The 22216-nt window shown below is 41.3% G+C and overlaps 1 protein-coding gene across 2 annotated transcripts; it reads right to left on the reverse strand.

Moving 5' to 3' along the window:
* Positions 1-1866: 1866 nt before the first annotated feature.
* Positions 1867-22208, reverse strand: MATN3 (matrilin 3). Of its 2 annotated transcripts, XM_068564652.1 has the most exons (8): positions 21938-22208; positions 17209-17775; positions 14435-14560; positions 13122-13247; positions 11587-11712; positions 8710-8835; positions 3892-4002; positions 1867-2217 (listed from the first exon to the last, which is right to left on the reverse strand). In XM_068564652.1, the coding sequence occupies exons 1-8, from the start codon at positions 22146-22148 to the stop codon at positions 2162-2164; spliced, it is 1449 nt and encodes a 482-aa protein (XP_068420753.1). In that variant the 5' UTR covers positions 22149-22208; the 3' UTR covers positions 1867-2161. The 2 variants fall into 2 exon arrangements, with proteins under 2 accessions (XP_068420753.1, XP_068420752.1); XM_068564651.1 differs by lacking the exon at positions 8710-8835.
* Between the last annotated feature and the right edge of the window lie 8 nt (positions 22209-22216).

The following is a 22216-nucleotide window of genomic DNA, read 5'->3' on the forward strand; positions in this document are numbered from 1 at the left end:
TTCAGTCTCATCTGCTTTTTTAATTTGTCTCTGGTTTTACCTTTTACCATATTTGCGGCTACGACTGTTGATTTGTATAATCTAGTGTGTACTTTGTGCAGCGGTAGCTAATTTCCCCACCTAGAGTCTTTCCCCATCTCAGGCAAATAACATTCAAATCCTTTGACCCGAGTCTCTTGCCTCACCCAGCATACTCGAAAATTGACGATGGTCCTAGTGCCTTTCCTATTAAATCTAAACCCAAGCTAAAATCAGATCTTCCTTCGTTCTTAAAATGTTTTTACTTTGGTGCCCCCACTTTAAGCAAGCCAATATGCTTTTTTCAGTCCCACTATTCCTGTGTGCTTCCAAGGCCATTTTATATATCCTATGATGTTCCTGCTTCCTTGGCCAATTGCGCCTAGCCAAACGCACACATCAGGTCTCCCTGAGAAATCCTTCCCAAACTTAAGCCCAATCCCATTCAGATAATATGTTTGTTTTCAAATGAATGTGTATCTTTTTCAGCACCAACTACATCCCTAAGATACGTTTGTTGGCACCGGATCACAGGTTCCCTATACTGGACTCAAGAAAAAAATCAATTATCTAAGCCAGGGGATTCCAGTCAACTGGTTAAGCTTAAGACATGATTAGTTCAAGCTACTGATGGTCACACTCTTGAAAAATTGTCTCTCTTTAAATACCTTTCCCTAGTTCTTGCACATGAGCTCTCATTTATTCCTCCTATAACACCGTTTCTTTGTGATATATTAATATAACTGATTGTGTGCTCAAATAAGTTTGGAAAATAATATTTGCTCTATGTCAGGTGCTTTCAGAAATGTTGAGCAATAACAATATATGTTTCATATAATATTTACTGCCTTTGATATGTTCATTTTTCATTTCTTTCCTTTACAGTTTATATTTTAGATTTTTTACTGTTTCTGGGTTTGCATCTGTAGGTTATATTTTCTTCTCAAGTGCATATATTAATGTACCCTCATCATTATTTTATCTGAATTTATGTAATTTTGTTTTATTCCCTCTCCCACAACATTCTTGATTAAAGCCTTTCTGTTTAACCTGAACTTAAATTTTTAATTTTAAGAGCATGAGATTAAATTATAGGAAGAGTCACAATATTGTGTCCTTTGACAAGAAACTGTTTCATTCAAAATAATTGTAATTCAGCTTAATTTAAGAAAATATGTTAATAGACAAAGTTGATATAAGAGTTACCAAAAAAAAGCATGACAATAATATATAAAGATATTGACATTTTTATTATACTAAACACAACATAAACCAAGAAAAGAATGAGTAGTATACAATTTAAAGAACTATTTTTTTCTAAAAGTTATAAACATAAAAGCTGAAAAAAAATTTATCAAATATGTAAGTTAAAAAAAAGAGTTAGGTTTATCATTAACATTTTAAAAGACATTAGGTTTTGTTACTTATTATACCAGTATTTATAAATATATAATTTTGTTGACTGGATCCCTTGAGTAAAACAATAAAGTAAATTTAGGGTTTTTTGTCCTTGGTAAAAAGTTTACACTTAATTCACAACTAGTTGTGTGTTTCTTTCTAACATCAGAATGAATTAAAAATGACATATAACAGTTCACTTAATCTGTATTAACTATATTTAGGTATGTGCATTACAATCTCCTGATCACAGCTTCAACAATACTCTGGCAAAAATGAGAAAAAACCAAAAAGTGATATAGTTCTAAATTGTATTCATCTCAATTTAATTATATGTACTTTTTATGTGTAAATACCCTGTACAATTTACACTCTAAAGTAACAAGACTGGTTTACACTATTAATACTATCAAGAAAACAGATCAAAAGTTCGTATTTTAAGCCTGGTTATCTTACTAATATAAACATGTAAAAATTAAATGGCTCAATTAGTAAAGAAAGAAATTATGAAACTTTTCATTCTGTTTCCTACCAACTATTTCACAGTCATAGCTTAGAGACACTAAAATTTGCTCTTACTAAGGGACATTTATTTCCTTAGAAAAATGATACAGATTCTCCAGAAGATCCTCATACTACTTATCCAGTAACATGAAATGGCACATTACTAGCAGGAACACTGGAGTATGCCAAAGTATTAAGTACACCAAATGCTTCATATTTCCCGGTAAAAAATTTGAGGAATTTAACGATGTATTTGTCCATATTCATTTGCTTGCAACTTCTCCAAAATGTCATCAAGTGGCTAGTTGTTAAGGCTAACACCATATATTTTTAGACATTAGAAAATGCAAACACACTTTCAAACACTTCAATACAAGATAAAAAATATATATATATATGTTTAAGTTCTATTTTGAACAAAAAGAGTGAAATTGTTTTCTTACCAAAAATCTAATCTATCTAAAACTCAGATATTCTGTTCTTTAGCGAGCATGATATAAAGCAGTGGTCTTCAAACATTTTTCGTTCATATGTCCCCTAAAATAATTTTGACAAATAAGTGATATCTTGTGCCTATTTAGATTACATGAAAATTTTCATCATAAGTTTTAGTTGCAAATATGCAGTTTCTGCTATATTATAAATATCGATGCTTTAAAACAAAATTTAAATCGGTCTTTTAAATGTATCCCATGTAATATTAATACCATACTGAATTGTTACTACTGTTGTTCTTCTAAAATAAAATATTTCCTTGAATTTGTATTTCCTTTCTACTTCCTCCACAATTTTATTCTACTTTGAATCTTGGAAATCTGTCCTATCACTCTATTATACTTCTCTGATGTAAACTTTATACAAACAACAAGCACATACACATTTATATTGAAATTACCTTTGAATTAATTTTCTTTGACCATGAGGTGCTAAATTTTTTTAATCATCTCAGTTGAGTTACCATTACAACTATTACGGGGACACAATTGATCCAAGCAACGAATAAGTCACAAGTTTTGACATAAAATCATTAAAAATAAAAGGTAAACTTTAATTAGAAAGGTATCTCCTAATGGGATGAATTGGGGGAGGTGTGTTTATGAAGGCTTAATTTAAAAAACTGTTGAACTGGCCCTTTATTTGGCTCTCTGGAGATTTTACCTTTCCAAGAAATTCACCTTAGTAAAGTTCAGGGTAAGTAAGAGGCCTGCCTTTCTTGTATAAATTTAGGAGAATGGTGACACTGAAGTGAGAGATGGGAAAAGAGAATGTCAACTGACCCCAAGTTGCATTGTAGGCAGATAGATTTAAGGAAGTGAAGGATTTGGAAATTGATTCCTTTAAAATTTCCTGTGTCCCCACATACCCCTGGAAAGTCTCTGCATACCCCTAGGGTATCCCTATCACAGTCTGAATACCATGCCTCTAAGATCCCTAGGAAAGGTGGTGTTAACTTGAACTATGCTAAGAAAAAGTACTTTTCCTGAATTACTCCTTTGGCTAAAAAACTGATTTTGAAAGTTTCTGAGGTAGTACCATGTTACATTTTGAAATCTGCTTTTTGACCACTTGGCTAGACAAAGCACACAGCTATGTGTCGTCTGAACTATCACACTCCATTAATCAGCTGACTCGTTTTGTACATGTACAGATTCTGAATAAGAAAGTCATATTGAGGAATCAGGATAATAGCACTGTCAAGTAGAGCTCAATTAGGAGCTTATACTGTTATGGAAAAGCACTAGAAAAATAAATAATTACACAGCTCTTACATGTAAATAAGAATGGGTACAACGGTCTTAAAACATTTTAAAAGAACTCTAAATTTAAAAAATTAAAGCTGTGTATTACTACGGCTCATCTTAAAACTTAATGAATAAGGCACTTATCCTGTGGAATGTCCTAAAATGTCAGCTCAGTTGTAGTACCTAGGCTGGCTTCAAGCAGAAGCAGAAAACCTTCCAGAAAGGATATGCTTGGTGTTCAGTCTGTGCAGATATGAGCTGACCTTATCCTGGAATGCCAGTGTGGCTTCACATGCACAAGCATCTTCCGTGGAGATGAGTCTTCGTGCTTCTGCAATGGCTGAAGACAATGACAATACATGAAATGTTATAGCTAATTAGAAATCATAGCAAATCAGGAAATCTGTGATTCAATCCTTCCATTTTTAATTCTTACCTAAATGCATTTTCTAGGAGATAATATAAGAGCACATGGAAAGAGGAGAAAGTACTGTGGACTTTGTCACCAAAGAAACTGAGTTAGAGATGTTGAGGAAAAGTTTGCAATTGTCAAAGCTGGGTGATGGTTATATGAGAGTTCATTCTATTGTGCTCTATACTTTTGTAATTGTCTGAAATTTTCCATGATATAAAGTAAATATTTAAGTTGATGCAGGGAGAAGCCAAGAATGCAGAGATAAGACAATCCCTTGTGATACTGTGTACTCATTACGAAATGAAAATGTTCACTATGGAGAACAGTGTGAGGTTCCTTTAAAAACCAAAACTAGACCTACCATGTGATCCTGCAATCCCACTCCTGGGCAAATATCTGGAGAAAACCCTAATTTGAAAAGATACATGCACCCCAGTGTTCATAGCAGCACTATTCACAATAGCCAAGACAGAAACAACCTAAATGTCCATCGACAGATGAATGGATAAAGAAGATGTGGTACATATATACAATGGAATACTATTCAGCCATAAAAACAATGAAATAATGCCATTTGCAGCAACATGGATGGACCTAGAGATTGTCATACTAAGTAAAGTAAGTCAGACAGAGAAAGACAAATATCATATATCACATGTAGAATCTAAAAAAGTGATACAAATGAACTTATTTACAAAACAGAAATAGACTCACAGACATCGAAAACAGACTTATGGTTACCAAAGGGGATTGGGGGAAGGCAGAAGATAAATTAGGAGTTTGGGATTAAGACATATCCCTACTATATATAAAATAGTTAAACAACAAGGACCTACTGTATAGTACAGGGAACTATACTCAGTATCTTGTAATAACCTATAATGTAAGAGAATCTGAAAAGTTATATATATATATATGTATATTACTGAATCACTTTGCTGTATACTTGACACTAACACAACATTGTAAATTAACTATACTTCAATTTTAAAAAATGAAAATGAGGAAAACAGTCCTCTATTTGTGTGGCCAAAACATTTCAAGGTTTAAAACTAGATAATTCCTGATTTCCTATACAGACTATTATTCTACTGAATGGTTTGAACTGAGAATTCTAGTTCTTACCCATAAATACTTTGGAACTAAAAATTCAGGTTTGTATTGACATTTAAGCAAAGAACGTGGGCGAATGATAATTCTAACTCCAATTTCTTTCTGTAATTCAGTGAGGCAGCTATTCCTACTCAATATCATAGCCCCTAAAGTTGCCTAACAGAAATAAGAGTAACTTCCAGGTCTAAAGACTGATGAATAATCTTCCAACTGAGTAGTAGTACTGCTTGGGGACAAAGAGTAGTCCTTTGCTCTTGCATTTTCTCCCACATTCTATCCGTAAAATGTTACAGAAAATCCCGAACGAACTTTTTGGTCAACCCAATACAAAGATAAGATACAAGGCTGGAGGACCATAAATTCACTTGATTATCTAGCTGTCTAAATCCTATTGAAACTTTTAGGGACAGCCAGCTCAAATCCCCATCTCAATCAGTAAATTAATTAGTAAGCCAAAAAGTATCTACTAAATATCAAGTACATGGCCCTCATCCGTGTACAGAGTATAAAATTTGTGCCTATGATACTTTTCCAGTATATCTTGCCTGATAGCCTATAAGCTCTGTGAGGGTAGGGGCTCAGTGTAATATTCTCATTAAAACACCCCATAGAAAACTGGAAAACTGGGAGGTTGCACAATTGAAAGTTGAGAGATGGATCCATTCACACTGGCAGCAAAAAGAATAAAATATTGAGGAATAAATTTAACAAAAGTAGTGCAAGACTTGTACAGGGCAAACCACAAAACATTAATCTGTCTCCAGTTCCTTCCTCGGGACCTAACAGAGTCCTAGATATAGAACAGAATTTCCATGAATACTTGCCAAACAAATAAATAAGTGAATGGCTAAACAAATGAGGTCAGAGCCTAAGCCATTATAAACCATTCTGGAATCCTCACCTTCCAGGAGAAGAAAAAATGCCCAAGACTGATTTTTCTGAAGATTAAACATTTAAGATAGGAAGACAGCACCCAGAAATACTCAAATTCTAAAAGCAAGCTGCTCCTTATTTTTCTCACCCTCCCCAAGAAACTGATCCACACTTTACTTCAAATGAAGAAGTACCTGCTGAGTAACTGTCAGGTGTTATGGTAGATGCTAAGAGTACAGACAAAATCTACTACCCGTGGTGGTTGGGGTCTACAGGAGCATAAAAACACAAGCCCAGGGGCTTCCCTGGTGGCACAGTGGTTAGGAATCCGCCTGCCAAAACAGGGCACACGGGTTCGTGCCCCGGTCTGGGAAGATCCCACATGCCGCGGAGTGGCTAGGCCCGTGAGCCACAACTGCTGAGCCTGCGCGTCTGGGGCCTGTGCTCTGCAACAAGAGAGGCCGCGATAGTGAGAGGCCCGCGCACTGCGATGAAGAGTGGCCCCCCGCTTGCTGCAACTGGAGAGGGCCCTCGCACAGAAACGAAGACCCAACACAGCCAAAAATAAATAATAAAATAAAAATAAATAAATTTATTAAAAAAAAAAACACACACAAGTCCAAAACTTGCATTTTCTTCCCCAAATCTGCTTCACTCTCAGTCCCCTCAGTAAAGATACCCCATCCTTCCAGGTGCTCAAGTGGAATAGGAAAGCCATCCTACTCCTCCCCCATCCTATCCCCACATCCAGTTTATCACCAAGCCCTGTTCATCCTACCTGCAAAACATGTCTGCAATCAGTTTACTTCTATCACATTGTCACCATCCTAGCCCAACTGCAATAGCCCCCGAACTGGTCTTCTTTTGCTCTTCATCCTCTTCAATCCGCTGTTCACACAGCAGCTAGAGTGACTTTTAAAAATATAAACAGCATCGTGCCGCTCCACTGCTAAAAACCCTCCATGACTTCCCATTTCTCACAGAATTTCCCATGCCCCAGAGGAGCAGCATGATTTGACCCCGCCTAACTCTCCAAACTGCCTTACCCCACACTTATCCCTGGCTGGTCATGCTTCCGTCACACGGGTGGCCTTTCACTTCCTCTCCCCACTAAAGCCACCACTCAGGACCTGGCATTGCTCTCCCTCCTTCCGCCAGCACTCCAGTCTCAACCTACCTGCCGCTGATCCTCAGCATTCAAACGTCACTTCCTCAGAGAGACCCTCCCAACCTGAAATAGGTTCCCCAACCCCCATTCTGTTCTCTTCCATCACTGCTCTTATTTAATTTATAAATGTGTTATGTACTTGTCTTTTCCCCCTAGACTGTTACCAAAGACCATACCTGTTTTGTTCATGATTGTATACCTAGTGCCTAGAACGTAGCAGATGCTATATTTATTGACTGGATGAAGGAATGATTGAAGGAACACACAAGTAACCACAACACAAGGCATCCAGTGCTGAAAAAGAGGACACAGTTCAATGGAAGAACAAGGGGAATTCTGGTAGAGGGGGTAAAAACTGAACTAGCCCTGGAAATTAAACAAACAAACATTATTTTGTAACATTTGATTCACAAAAAGTAATTTATAGGACACTGATGTAAGTTATGATGCATAATAAAGACAAATGCCTCATAATGCATAAAAACGAATGCATGATAAACCCACTGCACAACTTAAGAATTAAAACATAACGAATGCTGTTGCAGAGACGTCATTTAAGAAGTGGAAATATAAATACAATCTAGGAGAAGATATTTGCAACACATAAAATCAACAACGAATTTATATCCAGACATGTGAAGAGTTGTTATGATAAGTAAGAAAAATATAAATAACCCAATAGAAAAATAAAGGCATAAATAGCTTTTCCAGATAAGAGACCGAAGTGACAAATAAATATTAGAAGAGAAGCTTAGCCTCTTTAGTAACCAGGAAATGGGGGAAAAAAAGACTACAGGGAGATACTTCTTTACATCTACCAGACTGACAAAGTTTAATCCAACAAAACCAAACGTTGGCAAGGATGTGGTTCTTGGATTTTGACAAGCAGAAGAGGCAAGGGAAGCAGATCACAGTAAAGGATGGAGACAGATGAGTACAGGGCATGCTTCAGGAATATCAAACAGTCTATGTGGCTGAATCACAGGTCTTGGAGAGAAGGAGTGAATCTGGGGCCAAATGTAGTGACAAGATGAAAAAGAGTGGTTACCAGGGGTAGGGAGAGTGGAATGAGGAGTTTTTGTTTAATTGGTACAGAGCTTTAGTTTGGGATGATAAAAAAAGTTCTGGAGATGGACAGTGGGATAGTTGCACAACAAGGTGAATGTACTTAACACCACTGGACTACACTTAAAATGGTTAACATGCTAAATTTTATGTCATGTATATTTTACTGTAATTAAAAAAAAACCTGGACTTAGGGAGAGGCTTTAATTAGGAAAAAAAAATGGAATCAGACCATGGAGGGAAGGATGCCTGGTGGAAAGGTAGAATTATTTCATTCTGAAGACATTTGGGAACCACTGGAGAATTCTGACCAAGGAGCAAGACTCAGAAGCGTGCTTCAGACTTGGAGACAGGAAAGCTCACTCCTAAGACTGTCCTAGCACATGAATTAGGCTTAAAGGGACAGTCTTCACCTGAACATGTCTTCTTGTCTTCATTCAAGGTGTAGCCAGTATAACAATCGCAGTGGTAAGACGCGGCCCCGTCATTCACACAGATGTGCTGGCACCCATGAGAGCCCAGTGCACACTGGTTACGAACTGACCAGGAGTGGGGCAGGAAAGAGAATATTCACAAATTACAACTGGAAACTAAACACAGACTTCCAGGAGAAAGAAGCTTTGGTTCGGTGCCAACAAGTGCAGCAAATGAATCCTACAATCGTCAGCAACGCGTCTCCCATGTTTCAGAAGGAGAGAGCCTCTTTTCCTGTTCCCTATCCCACACCCTTTTCCTTGTTATCTCTTGCAGCTATCTCGGTGCCTTCTCTTTTTTGCTATCCACAGTCCTGGGGCTGCACTGAGTCTTGATTCTATTCCAGAACTTATCTCCAGCCTTTCCTGATAACCATGAATGCCTCCAACCTCTCCAGCTATACACAGATCATCTTCACCATCACCAAAAATAAATTATTAGGGACCTACCTGCACATGGAGTTACATTTGATGCTGCACAAAAACTGTGTTGACCAAGGGCCTGCCCTTGATACTTAAAGTGGGACAGAAAACACTGGCCTGCACACACACACACACACACACACACACACACACACACACACAGATAGAGGAAAAATAATAACAATGATGATGATGATGGTGATGGTGATGGTGTGTATGACTGGATAGGGAAGTATTTGTGTCTGTCACAAGTAAATACATTATAAGGAACAAGGGCTTCCTGGGATACATAGCTTCTTCCTCGGCCATTGCAGAAGCCAAACTACTTTATTTGTTCTCCTCTAACTCTCCTCTTAAGTGTCATTTTATGCTCACAAACCTTCCATGGCTCACTATTACCTATAAAACAGCTGTTCGTGAAGCATAAGGCCCCAGGTAATCTATCCATAGTGTCTTTCCAACTTTCACACTGATATTCCCCTTCACTACTACAATTCAGATGTTTCCAGCAAAATGCCTACTAGCAGAACATTTTGTTTTCCCCTCAGCCCAGCTTAGCAGCGACTCTAGCGATAACAAGTAGATGTGCCTTCAGCCCCTGGCCCGTGATCTGGGGCTCCACATTTAATTTACAGGCCTTCCCACTGCCCAGCAAGGGGAAGGCAGGCCATTAGAGGGGATCTGACCCATGTCGTGTACCCCGGTTTTAGAATGGCATCCATTATTGCTGTAAAATATATAAATACCAACTTCCCACCGTCTCGTCTTTTTCTTCTATCTCCTTTTGCTGTCCTCTGCTTTGCACCATGAGACAGTGTAGCTTAGTGTTTGAGAGCATATGTAACCACCAGAGCAAGTGCCTGGGTTCAAATCCTGGCTCTGCTACTCACTAGGCAAGTGACCATAGGCAAGTTACTTTGTCTGTGCCTCAGTTTCTTTCTAAAGTTGCTGTGAGTAAAGTTGCTGTGAGCAGTAAATGTGTGACTGTGCCTAAAATGCCTAGAACCGTGCATGGTACCCAGTAGGCACTGAAGAATGTTGGCAAACCGTTATCTGGAAGTGTTGCCTGGAGTAGTCTGCCTTAACTGAAAATCTCCTTTGATTTCTTTTTTTAATAAAATGGTCCATTTTATGCCATAATATCTGTTAGTTTACATGTAAATGTGTTTTTGTTTCTTTTTCCCAGGTCTTCAGATTAAAGGTCCTGCTTAAAGTACCAAGAGGGATACTTGTAACGGTTTGAGAAATGCAGCTTTGAGTCCTTTCCATCCAACTGACTTAGTCCCACCCCCGAACAAACCAATGCAAGCCACTCCCCTTGCCCTTGCCCTCTCCACTCCTCCATCTAAGCCTTATCTGCCCTCCGAGGCCCACCTCCAGTCCCAGACCTCCTGCTTCCCAGCCCCTCCTGCCCTTAGTTACTGCCGGTGCCTCTCCCTGGCTAAGAGTCCCTGCTTTCTTCAGGTGCTGGTTCTCTTTGCACCCAGCCTGTACGTAGCTCAGAGGCAGAAGCTGACGCTTCCTTACACCTCCACAGCTTAGCAGAGTCCTGGGAACAAAATAGGTGCTCAGTACTCTTTTACTGATCTCATTTTTTTAAAAAAAGGGGAATTAGAGATATGCCACTTCCTTTAATCTCTCTTGAAAAGGTCACACATTACATCTCAAGGAAGAGGAAAGCATACACAAAATCTAAAAAAATATTGAATATGCCAAAACTAAACACCACCTTGAGAGCTAGGAATTTCTCTTAGGAGTGTTTTTACATGACAAATGCCACTCTGTTCTGCCAGTGAGTTTAAATCAAATTAATGAGGATTAGCAGTTCTGGCACGGGCTTCCTCGCCAAGTTGTAAGTCTCAGATTCACCCAAGACTGATCATCTAGAAACTGTCAGGGAAGGACTTGCTTCAAACTTACTGGAAGATCTGTGTGGGTCTAATTCAGTCATTTACAAAGCCTCCTTTACTAAAACGATCTGGCTTTAAGATTAACGCTACAGAAAAGTTCCAGGACAAGTTTTAATTGGAAAAAGATCAGTTCAGCCTATCACACCAAATAGTTACTGCCCAGCTGACTTCCTCTAAAGTTTCCTATTTGCTTTACAGAGCTATAAAATTTTCCTGGATTAGGACCGTACATTCAATTAGCTTTTCTTATATCCTCCACTCCCTACCCATTACCCAGTAATTTTCTGAAGTGAGCTATGTTTGCAAAACCTAGTGAGCTCACTGCCTCCTGAGCAATGTTTACCTTGGTCTGAAAAGCATGGTAGAATGTCTGAAGCCCAATTCCTTACATTACCTTTAAGAATCTCTCTCTTGGTGAGATGCAAGTTGGTTTCACTGAAGTAGAAAGAGCCCCGGATGAAAGAATTTACTGAGTGGACCTTACCTGAACACGTTTTTTTATCTTCATTCAGAGTGTAGCCCTCGTAGCATTCACAGTGATGAGACCCAGCTCTGTCATTCACACAAATGTGCTGACAGCCGTGTGTGCCCAAAGCACACTGATCTTGAGCTGCCCAACAAAAGTCCAGAAGAAAATATATTAAACGTGGAAAAGTCTTTTATCAGCCATATATAGAAATCTTCTTATTTGCAGCTAGCAATGCAGAAGAGGAAAACTTATTAGAAACCACTCAAAGCCATCAGTAATATTTGTTCTCACTAGGAATTAGCTGAGTAAAACAAACTCCTACACACACAATACTTATGCTTCTATTTTTCCCCACCCCTTTTCAGAATCATCTATACTGAGCTTTTATAATCGAAATATCTCATGAATACTTTCTAAAGTGTTCCCTTTAGATTTGTTGTATTTATGCTGAATCAGAGGGATTCTAACAGCTGTGGAATGAATTATACTAGATTCAGAAAGACATAGAATTAGAGTTTGAAGAAACTGTAGCTCGACCCTCTCCTGTAATAAATGAGGAAACTGAGTCCAAAGGAGACCAAATGACTCAGAGCAGCATCAGAACTCAAGACCCAAATTGCTACTCAATGTATTTTTCTCTGTACTGACATGATATTTTTTAACTATTTTTTTTTTTAATCTTTGAGCTTTTTGTTTTGAAATCACTTCAGGCTTATGAAAAAGTTTCAAAACTAGTGCAAAAAATCCAGTACTTCACCCCATTTCCCCAAATGTTAACATCCTATATAAGCATAGTGTAATTACCAAAACCAGCAAACTAATACTGATACAATGCCATTAACTAACCTACAGACCTTATTCAAATTTTGCCAATGGTTCCACCACTAATGTCCTTTTTCTGGTCCAGGATCCAATCCAGGATCACACATTGCATTAAGTTGTCACATCTCCTTAGTTTCCGCCAATCTGGGACATTTCTTTAGTCTGTCTTTGCCTTTCATGACTGTGACACTTTTGAAAATTACTGAAAAATTAGTTTGTAGAATGTCTCTCAATTTGGGATTGTCTAAGGTTTCCTCATGATTCTGAATTTTTAGCAAGAATACCACAGAAGTGCTATTGTGTCCTCAGAATATCATGTCAGGAGATGCATGACGTCACTGTGTGTTATTGCTGGTGATGTTAACTCTGATGTCTTGGTTGAAGGGGTGTCTGCCAGGTTTCTCCACTATGGAATGACTGCTTTTCTTTCTGTAAATAGTAAGTACCTTGTGGGCTGTTATTTGATTTGCACATACTAAATTGTCTTTAGATTCTGGAAAGGACTCTTAGGGCTGGGTACAGAGAAGGAAATAAACAACACACTCACACATGTGGATCATGAGACACACATGCTGCCATTTATAACTTTTCTAATAAGAAAGGGGAAAAGCCCGAGATGGCAAGAGAGGAAAAGAGACCGAGCTCCCCATCGATGTGACCCCCGCCAAACACTGACTAGGGAGATAGGTAAACAGGGAGGCGACAGTAAAGCCTCTGCCCCCACTTACCCGAACATGTTTTCCTGTCTTCATTTAAGGTATAACCTTCATAGCACTCACAATGATAAGAGCCAGTTCTGTCGTTCACACAGATGTGTTCACAGCCGTGAGTGTTAAGAGCACACTTATCAATAACTATCAAAAGATGACCAGGACAAATGTCAACACATGGAAAGCATGGTAAATACATAACTACGGGCCACACCACACACACACACACACACACACACACACACACACACACAGTGCTAACTACGGGCCACACACACACCCCCTCCCCACACACACACACACAGTGCTAACTATGGGCCACACACACACACACACACACAGTGCTAACTACAGGCCACACACACACACACACACACAGTGCTAACTACGGGCCACACACACACACACACACACAGTGCTAACTACGGGCCACACACACACACTCACACACAGTGCTAACTACGGGCCACACACACACACACACAGTGCTAACTACGGGCCACACACACACACACACACAGTGCTAACTACGGGCCACACACACACACAGTGCTAACTACGGGCCACACACACACACACACACAGTGCTAACTACGGGCCACACACACACACACACACACACAGTGCTAACTACGGGCCACACACACACACACACACACACACACACAGTGCTAATGAAATGGGGCAGCTTGGCACGAGAGGAAGGCTGCTGGACTGTGTGGGAACCCACTTCCTGGTCTTGGCTCTTTCACTAACAGACCCCATGACATGGGTAGGTAAGTCTTCTCCCTTCTTGTGGAGGTCTCAGTTTCATTTTCTATAAAATGAGCAGGTTGAATGAAATGATCTCTAAGTTTTCTTCCTCTCAAAAACTTTTTTCTAGGATTTAACAGATTGGACCTAATTCCCACTCTTCATTGATTGTACGTGAGTATTCATAGAGCAGATGAGTGAGAACCTCCCTAGATTTTCTTCCACTTCTAGATTCCATGAATCTTCTACGGTCACAGAGAGGTAATAGGAGCTTGTATTTAATTAAATAAAACCCAGGAAAAAAAAATCCAAAACCTCAAAAGGACAAAGAGTTTTGGCCCCCTTCCTCACTAGCCCTTTTCCCTGCTAACCCTTCTCTCTAAACCTAGTAATAAGTACTGTAATAGGCTGTTTTAGGTATTACCTCACTTTTCCCCTCATGTTCCTTTTCAAGGCAAGTCGTTGATAACAGTAAATCCACCACAGGGCAGTTAGGAGAAAAGCATAAGGCCAGTCCAAAGCCCGGGGTGAGTCCCAAAAAAAGTTTCCATCAGCCACCACCCCTTAAGCAGCCTCACCTGAACACGTCTTCTTATCGGCATTCAAGGAATATCCTTGGCTGCACTCACAGTGGTGCTTGCCTTCCCCGTCACTGACACACACATGCTGGCACTGGTGTGTGCCCAGCGCACATGGGTCCAGAGCTGTGCAAAGGAAATTTACAACAGTCAGCGTGGACACGTAAGAGGCATTTCAGATATTTCCTCCTGTGTCAAAACAACATCACTCTCCAGGTTCCTCTCTGATTCTATCTTTAGTTCACTCTAAAAATTGGCTACTTGTTTCCTGCCCCTGGCTTATTATAAATACCACTCTTAGTAATGTTTAAATTAGTAACTAATTTAAAATCATAGATCTTGTGGTGGACTTTCTCAAAAAAGAAAGGGAATTTTGAATTTGGAGCTGAAGCCAAACTCTTTACATGAAAGAGCCAAACTCTTTATATGAAATTCGATATTTTATTCAATGTATCCACCTAGCCAGAAAAAAAGACTTCTGCTTCCCAACAGAAAGAAAACAGTAATGTACTTCCTGAAGTTCTATGAGCTAGTGGTCCCACTGCCACCAGAACCCAGTTTCCAAGGGTTCTATAGTTTGTGTCTAAACAGAATTCACACCCAGGCTTTCCTCTAGGCCTGGAACCCACTCACTCTTGGGCAGCAATACATGTTTGAAATTGCAAATGGTGGAGGGCAACGTAGGTAACTGCCTTCCGAATATGCGGCATGGGTTCCTGAGCCCAAATGTATATGCATGCGACTCTCATATCTGCCAGTAGAATAAACTTACATGCTATATACAAATCAGTAAAAAGAAAAGAAAGAATACAACAAATTAGATTACATTAGCTAAACTGCATCCTCATCTTTTTGCTCCTGGAGCCATTTTTAATCTCAGATTTTTCTTTCCCCAGTGACATGTTTTGATAAAAGAATCAATGAATTTAGTCATTTCTGAGAAAACAAGGAGGCCTGTTGCAGGAGGCTGGCACCCCTGTGGCAGGTCACCCAGCCTCCACTGTTTTGGCAACAGGACAGGTTAATAGGACAGGCCCTTTCCCAAGAAGGGCCTTCTCATGGAATAATCTTTCCAGCTCGTTGACTACAACAGCTGCGCCTCAGTCTTTTTTCCACAGGATATTTTCCCCCCAGAACAAGCAGATCTTTCGTACCAGAATGAAAAGATGGCCACTCACCACTTGTTACTTTATGTCCTTCAAGCCCAACCCCAGGTGCTATCTTTGAGACCCAGCCTTGCCATAGACCAGCATGTTTATGGAAAAGTTCTCACCCACAAACACAGGGGGGTTTCCTGGGAGAAAGAAAGCTACTTTCTTTTGGGAAACCAATGAATGCTGAGTCAATGCCACCAAAGCCAAGGACAGCTTGTGAAGACCCAGTGTCCTAGGGCAGGAAAGATAAGGGGTCCCTGGCCAGGTCTGGTTGAGATGAGGCCAGGCTTTGCTCCAGACCGAGACTTCATCTCTCATTTCCTGACAAATTGTTGATTGCTGAGTTTCACATTCATTTATATATAAAGTCTCCTTGAAATTTACAATTGTAATTATTGGTTCACTTGTTTATCTCATCCCCAGCAGCAGACTGTCGCTTGATGGTAGGGAGGGACTACTTTATCTTTGTATCATCAGTGATCAATAAACACATGTTGAAAAAACAAATGTGAAATAGATTATACAGCAAAAGGTATGTACATTTTAAAATTCACCTGAACTAGAAATTTGTCCACACCTGCTTAGATAATTCCACAGAGGGCTTTGAAAGATTATCTCCAAATGATAAAAAAATAAAGCATGACAAAGAAAGAAAGAAAGAAAGAAAGAAAGAAAGAAAGAAAGAAAGAAAGAAAGAAAGAAAGAAAGAAAGAAAGAAAGGTAGAAATTTTTAAAAGAAAAACAAAAATAAATTTAAAAGTAAAAATTAAAAAGTTTGAGTCCCACAAATTCATAATTCTGGTCAGTGACTACAGATAAACCCGAGCCTTGAATGGATTCATATTCATGGGTTTGGCTGATTCATGCTAAAAATTCTAATTAAATCAGCATGTTCGGATTTAAACTCCATCCTAAAGGAAGAAAGGAGAAGAACAGTAACAGAATAATTAAAAAATTAAAAATTAAAATAAAAAAACAAAAAATACCCTGCTTCTTGCTATCTCACAAGTGAGCTGAAATCCTAACCTTCCTGGTCCCTAATCCTCTCCCTCCACAAGGAATAATCAGACACCGAGCTGAATCTGAAAACTGGAGTATTCACTAAACGTACACACTGACTGACAGTTACACTGGAATATAAGCCAGTTGATCTTTCCACAGACAGACACGGTCCCCGTCTTCTGCCCGAAAACAAGCAGAGTTCTGTTAAATCTAGAGATGGAAAAACTAAAGAAAATATCTGGAAAAAAATGTGGTGGGCAGATGGGAAAAGAGAGTTGTCTGGAGATTTTTTATTTGTATTTTTTTCTGACCCCATCAGGGAATAGCAGGATCATGTACCCTGGATATTTCCAGAACTTCACATTTCTAATGCAAACACGAAGATTTTTATGAGCAAACCAAGTTATATATAAGGCAGCTCTATATTTCTAAACCAACAAAGTATGTTTAAGTTGGTTAAAAAAAAAAAGAGATACACACATACGAAAAAGCATTGCTTATATTTAAGTTTTCCATAAATTGCCACCAAAAAAAAAAAAAAAAGAATAAATCTCTTTTTCTTTGGATACACAATGTCTGACTGTATAACATCTTTTCTAGTTGGAAGCAAAGACTTACCACAAAAGGTTTCCTGGAATCTAGAGGAAAGTTTCTCAATGACCCCATAGGTCTCCACATAGAAAACGTGCTCGTCCAGGGGCTCACTGGCCATCATCTTGAGGGACTCCATGTCTGCCCGGTCCACGCCCACGGCGTACAGCTCAATACCGGATGCCTGGGCCCGAGCCGCCACCTCGTTCACCTGATCCTGGGGCCGCCCATCTGTCACGATGATGGCCACCTTAGGGATGTTGGAAGCGGGTCCCCGAGCTCCTGCCTCCACTGTGAAGGCTTCGTCCATCGCTGTCTGGATGGCCAGGCCTGACATGGTGCCTGTGGACAAGGGTGTGATCCGCGCCACGGCCTGTTTCAGGGACTGCTTATCCGAGTGGGTCTGGAGATGGAACTCGATCTTCACGGTGCTGGCGTAGTTCACCACTGCCACCCGCGTGTCCGCCGGCCCGATGTCCAGAGTGTCAATTACCCGCGAGACAAAGGTTTTTACTTTGGTGAACTCCAGAGGCCGTACACTACGAGAACTATCAATGATAAACACCAAGTCCAAGGGCATGCTCTTGCAAACACCTGCAAAGAAGGGTGTGGGAAACAGACATGACTAAGCGATGAGCAGACCACAGTCAGAAATGGGGCAGTTCTGGGACTTCCTTGACAGTCCAGTGGTTAGGACTCCACGCTTCCACTGCAGGGGGCGAGAGTTGATCCCTGGTCCGGGAACTAAGATCCCGCATGCCCGCGCTGCCGGGCCAAAACAAAAACAAAAAAAAACAAGAAAGAAATGGGGGCAGTTCTCCCACCCAGAGAGCTCTGGCCAGCATCCCTTGATCCCAAATACCCCACTGTCTGCTGTCTTCCCCAAGACCACCCTCCCTTTGGATGTTGAAAGCACTGAGGCCTTCAGGATTCCCTAGTGAGAATTCACATAGAGGTGTGACATTTCCCCCAAATATCTCCCCTACAGGCTGGCTGAGTCCCGAAATTTCACTGGGAACCGTATCTTTCTGCTTAAAGTTTTGTTCAAAGGTTCCTCTAGACTCCCAGGAATGAATGGATTCCAGACCTCTCTTGGGCATCTTGGCCATCTGAGGCAATGGGACAGTGACCCTGAATAGTGTGAAAGGTGAACTCAGGGCACCCTCACTGCACCCTCCCCTGCCTGCCCAGGCCTCAGAGCCTCGGGCAATGGCAGAGTGTGAGGTAAGGCACGCTGGTGCTCTCGTGCTGGCCTCCTTCTTTTACTCCACTTCCAAGGCGGTGAAAACTGCTCCAGAGTAGCCCTAAATTCTCCTTCCATCTGGTCATTCACTCATGTTTAGTGAACTTTGAGGTCCAACTACCCCTGAGTTACAGTTTGAAAGTGGAAAGAAGGATAACAACTTAATCTGGTCCATGTTGATTTCCATCTTTGTCAGCATGTCTTGTTTCAAGAAGCAGAGATTTTGACTTAGTATCTGTCCTACTGCCCCCACCAAAGTGTCATAGTCACCTCTCTTTCATTTTTTCATTCACCAAATATATGTTTTTTGAGAGCCTACCATGTATTAAGCCATGGGGCTACAAAAGCAAATAAGCCAGATTCCCTGCCCTCAAGAAACTTGTATCATTCCCACACAAAAGCACCTGGCACATTGCAGCAACACAATACATTTTTGTTTTCAGCACATCCTCCTTATCCTTTTTTCCTCTAATCTCGTTCTATACTCCTCCCTCTCTTAGTCACCCAAATCAAATCCAAAAGTCAGGACTAGCTAAGAAAGAAGCCATTCCTCTTCTTTCAACACACACACACACACACACACACACACACACACACACACACACCCCCCAAGCCCTGAATGGAAATGAGATCCTTGGGCATGAAGTGTCATTCAGGGTTCTTTTCTTTCCTAATAGGAGGCTGGAAATTGATGCAACTCTAAGAAGGCAATTTACTCAGTGTATAGGGGGAAAAGGTGTAGGTATTTATTCATTCAAAATAAATTCCTAGACTAAGCAGTTGATGACAGAAAAAGCCCAGTCTGGAACAGGAATTATGCCTCTGTATAGTATTCTTTTAAAAACTGAAAAGTATCCTCTTGGTTTTAGCCTGATTCCTAGAGGTATTAACTAAAACAATAAATAATATCCTACTTTCAATAACACTTTAGAGATCACAGGATTCCAACACAACAACCCTGTGAAGTTAGAGATGCAGAGGTTGTTTTTATACCCATTTTAAAGGCGAGAAAACTGAGTCTCAGGAAGCTGTAAGAGCTAAAAAGTGGTAGAAAATAGCGGTAGATTGGACTCCAGGTTTCCTGACTCCCAGCCCAAAGGGACTTTTCATTTCATGGTTGCCTCTCTCTGAAGGAACATTTTCTACTACCAAAATTAACATTACCTCATGTACCTAGTAAACATCCTGCTTGGTGACTTTGAGCCACCAGCCTGAAATATGCTGTGCATCATGTATTTAGCTAGGTCAAAAGGAATTAATTCTTCAAAAAAAAAAACAAAACCCTCCAGAATTTCATTTCATCCCTGATTACCATGCATCGAGAGCAAAGAAGAAGAAAATCCTTCCAGGAGCTGGATCTGGATGTTTTTGCGTAATTTGAGTAAAGGGAAAACTACATGTGATACGAACCCATATCTGACAATGCTGTCACTAACACCCAAGTGGTGTCCTTACTAATATCGAGGCTATGTTCTTGTAAGTAAACATGCAGGATTCCTTCCTTCTTCACTTGATTTTTCACATGGAATCATCTATGGGAGGTCACAGGGGTGTGGTGGGCAGGCTAATGCCCCCCAAAGATGTCCATGTCCTAATCCCCAGGACCTGCAATTATGTTAATTTACGTGGTAAAGGAGACTTTGCACGTGTGATTAAGCTAAAGATTTGAGATTGAGGATGTTGTCCTGGATTATTCTGGTGGGTCCAATGTAATTACAACAGCCCCCAGAGTGGAAGAGAGAGGCAGAAGAGGAGATCTGAGAGATGACGTGTGAGGACTCATCCTGCCTTTGGCGGCTTTGAAAATGGAGGGAAAGGGCCATGAGCCAAGGAATGAGGGCAGCCTCTACAAGCTGAAAAAGGCAAAGAAACGGATTCTCCTCTAAGATCTTTCCAAAAGGAACATGTCCCTGCTGACACCTCAATTTTAGTCCAGTGAGACTAGTGTCAGACTTCTGAGCCACAGAACTCTTAGATAATAAATTTGTGTTGTTTTAAGCCACTAAGTTCATGGTAATTTATTACAGCAGGAATAGAAAATACAGGGGGCTTGACTCAGATGGCAGGACATTCTGTGAGCATCTGCTTACTTCCTGATTCAGACCCCCTCATCATTAATTGTTTTTGAATCTCACTCCCCTTTACTAGATAACAGCGCTTTGATTCTCAGAAACCAAGAAAATGAGAATCTGAATTTCCTAAAATGTTTCCTTACTCACAATAATTGTCAATTTCTGATAGCTCTGCTAGAAATAAAAGCCCATAGCAAAGCTTAGCAGTTTCTGGGTGCAAAAAGAAGTGAATTTGAAAAAGGGTGGAATGCTGTGTTTATTAAAGAATTATCATTCAATATTGGTTTGGGTTCCAGGTAATAAAGGACCAGTACTGCTTAGGAGGAACTTGGACCTCCCTGTGCAGAATCCCTCCTCTCCCTCCCAGATGCTTCCCCAAGGGAGGTGGATCAGGACCAGAGGTAAAATTAACTTCTGGGAGAAAGGCTTCTCCCCTATCCCCATTCCTGGCCTGGAGCAACCAACTGTCTACTAACTGAATTTAACCATCGTGAACCCTGGCACTCCCTGTCTCAATGACAATGCTCTCGCCATATCAAATCCAGCCCACTGGAGCTGATGCAGGAAAGAATCCTCTGTGCTCTTCCTCAACATTATCCAGAAAGGTGCAGGAGGGGGAGACAACACAAATCAACCTGGGCCATGAAGCATCACTGGCCAGATGAGACTGGACATCCAGAAAATGGTTTGATGCAGCCTCTCTTTAAAGCAGGACTTTAACAAGTCTGATGCTGGACTTTTTTTGGTAATGAAGATAAAATCTTATGCAAACCATATTGAGAGCTTGGTAGCTTGGAGCAGTGGAAAGATCCGTGCTTGGGATATCTGAGCCCTGAGTTTTATTCTGGGCTCTGACACTGATTTGCTGGGTCCCCTCCCCTTGACAAGCCTCGGTTTCCCTATATGTGCTGTCAGGGGCTGTGTCAGATGATCTTCCAGCTCTGCTGCTCTAGGAGTTTGCTCAACCAGAGAACTAAAAGCAGAATCTCAGGAAAGGTTTACTGAACTGAACCAGAGGTGGGTCTAGGACAGAGAGCTGAGAGGCGCCTGGTGTTCCCACAGCTGCCCCATCCTCCCTGCCCAAATCTCAGGGGGCAGTTGCTGGAGTTTGACCTTCAGGAGACCCAAAGTCTAGCCCTGACTATGAGTGACCTTGGGCATCTCCCTTCCCTTCTCTGGACCTCAGTATCCCCACAAGATTCATCGGGGAGGGGATCTTTCTCCTGCACCACAGTCCGGCTCGGGCTGGGATGGAGGGAATACCTGGTGGACGACGGAGGTTCTTCCTCCTCATTCAACGCCTGATGCCCCTGCCCACCCATCCATCCCGCCCGACCCCGGCCCGGGATCTCCCTTCTTCCTGGAGGGTGTCCCTCCCTGGGGCCCTCTCAGGTCCCTCTCGGCCTGGGGTCCCTCTCCCGTCCCCGCCCAGGCCGTGTACCTGCGCCGCGGGCCCCGTCGTGCTGGCCGGCCCCAGAATAGGGCGTGCCGGTGGGGGCGGCCGGAGCGGGACGGCGTCCGGGGTTGCCCCCTGGGCCGCGGGTCCCCAACCTCAGGAAGCCGGGGCGGTCCAGGGGGCCGGGGACGGCAGGGGGTGGCAGCAGCAGCAGCTGCCAGAGCAGCAGGAGCAGTCCCGGCAGATAGCGCAGCATTGTGGGCTTGGCGCTGCTGCCCGTGTCCGTCGGTGGGTCGTCGCTCCCTCGCTGGCTGGGTCAGTCGT

The sequence above is a fragment of the Eschrichtius robustus genome, chromosome 15 (assembly GCF_028021215.1).
Source record: "Eschrichtius robustus isolate mEscRob2 chromosome 15, mEscRob2.pri, whole genome shotgun sequence".
NCBI classification, from domain to species: domain Eukaryota; kingdom Metazoa; phylum Chordata; class Mammalia; order Artiodactyla; family Eschrichtiidae; genus Eschrichtius; species Eschrichtius robustus.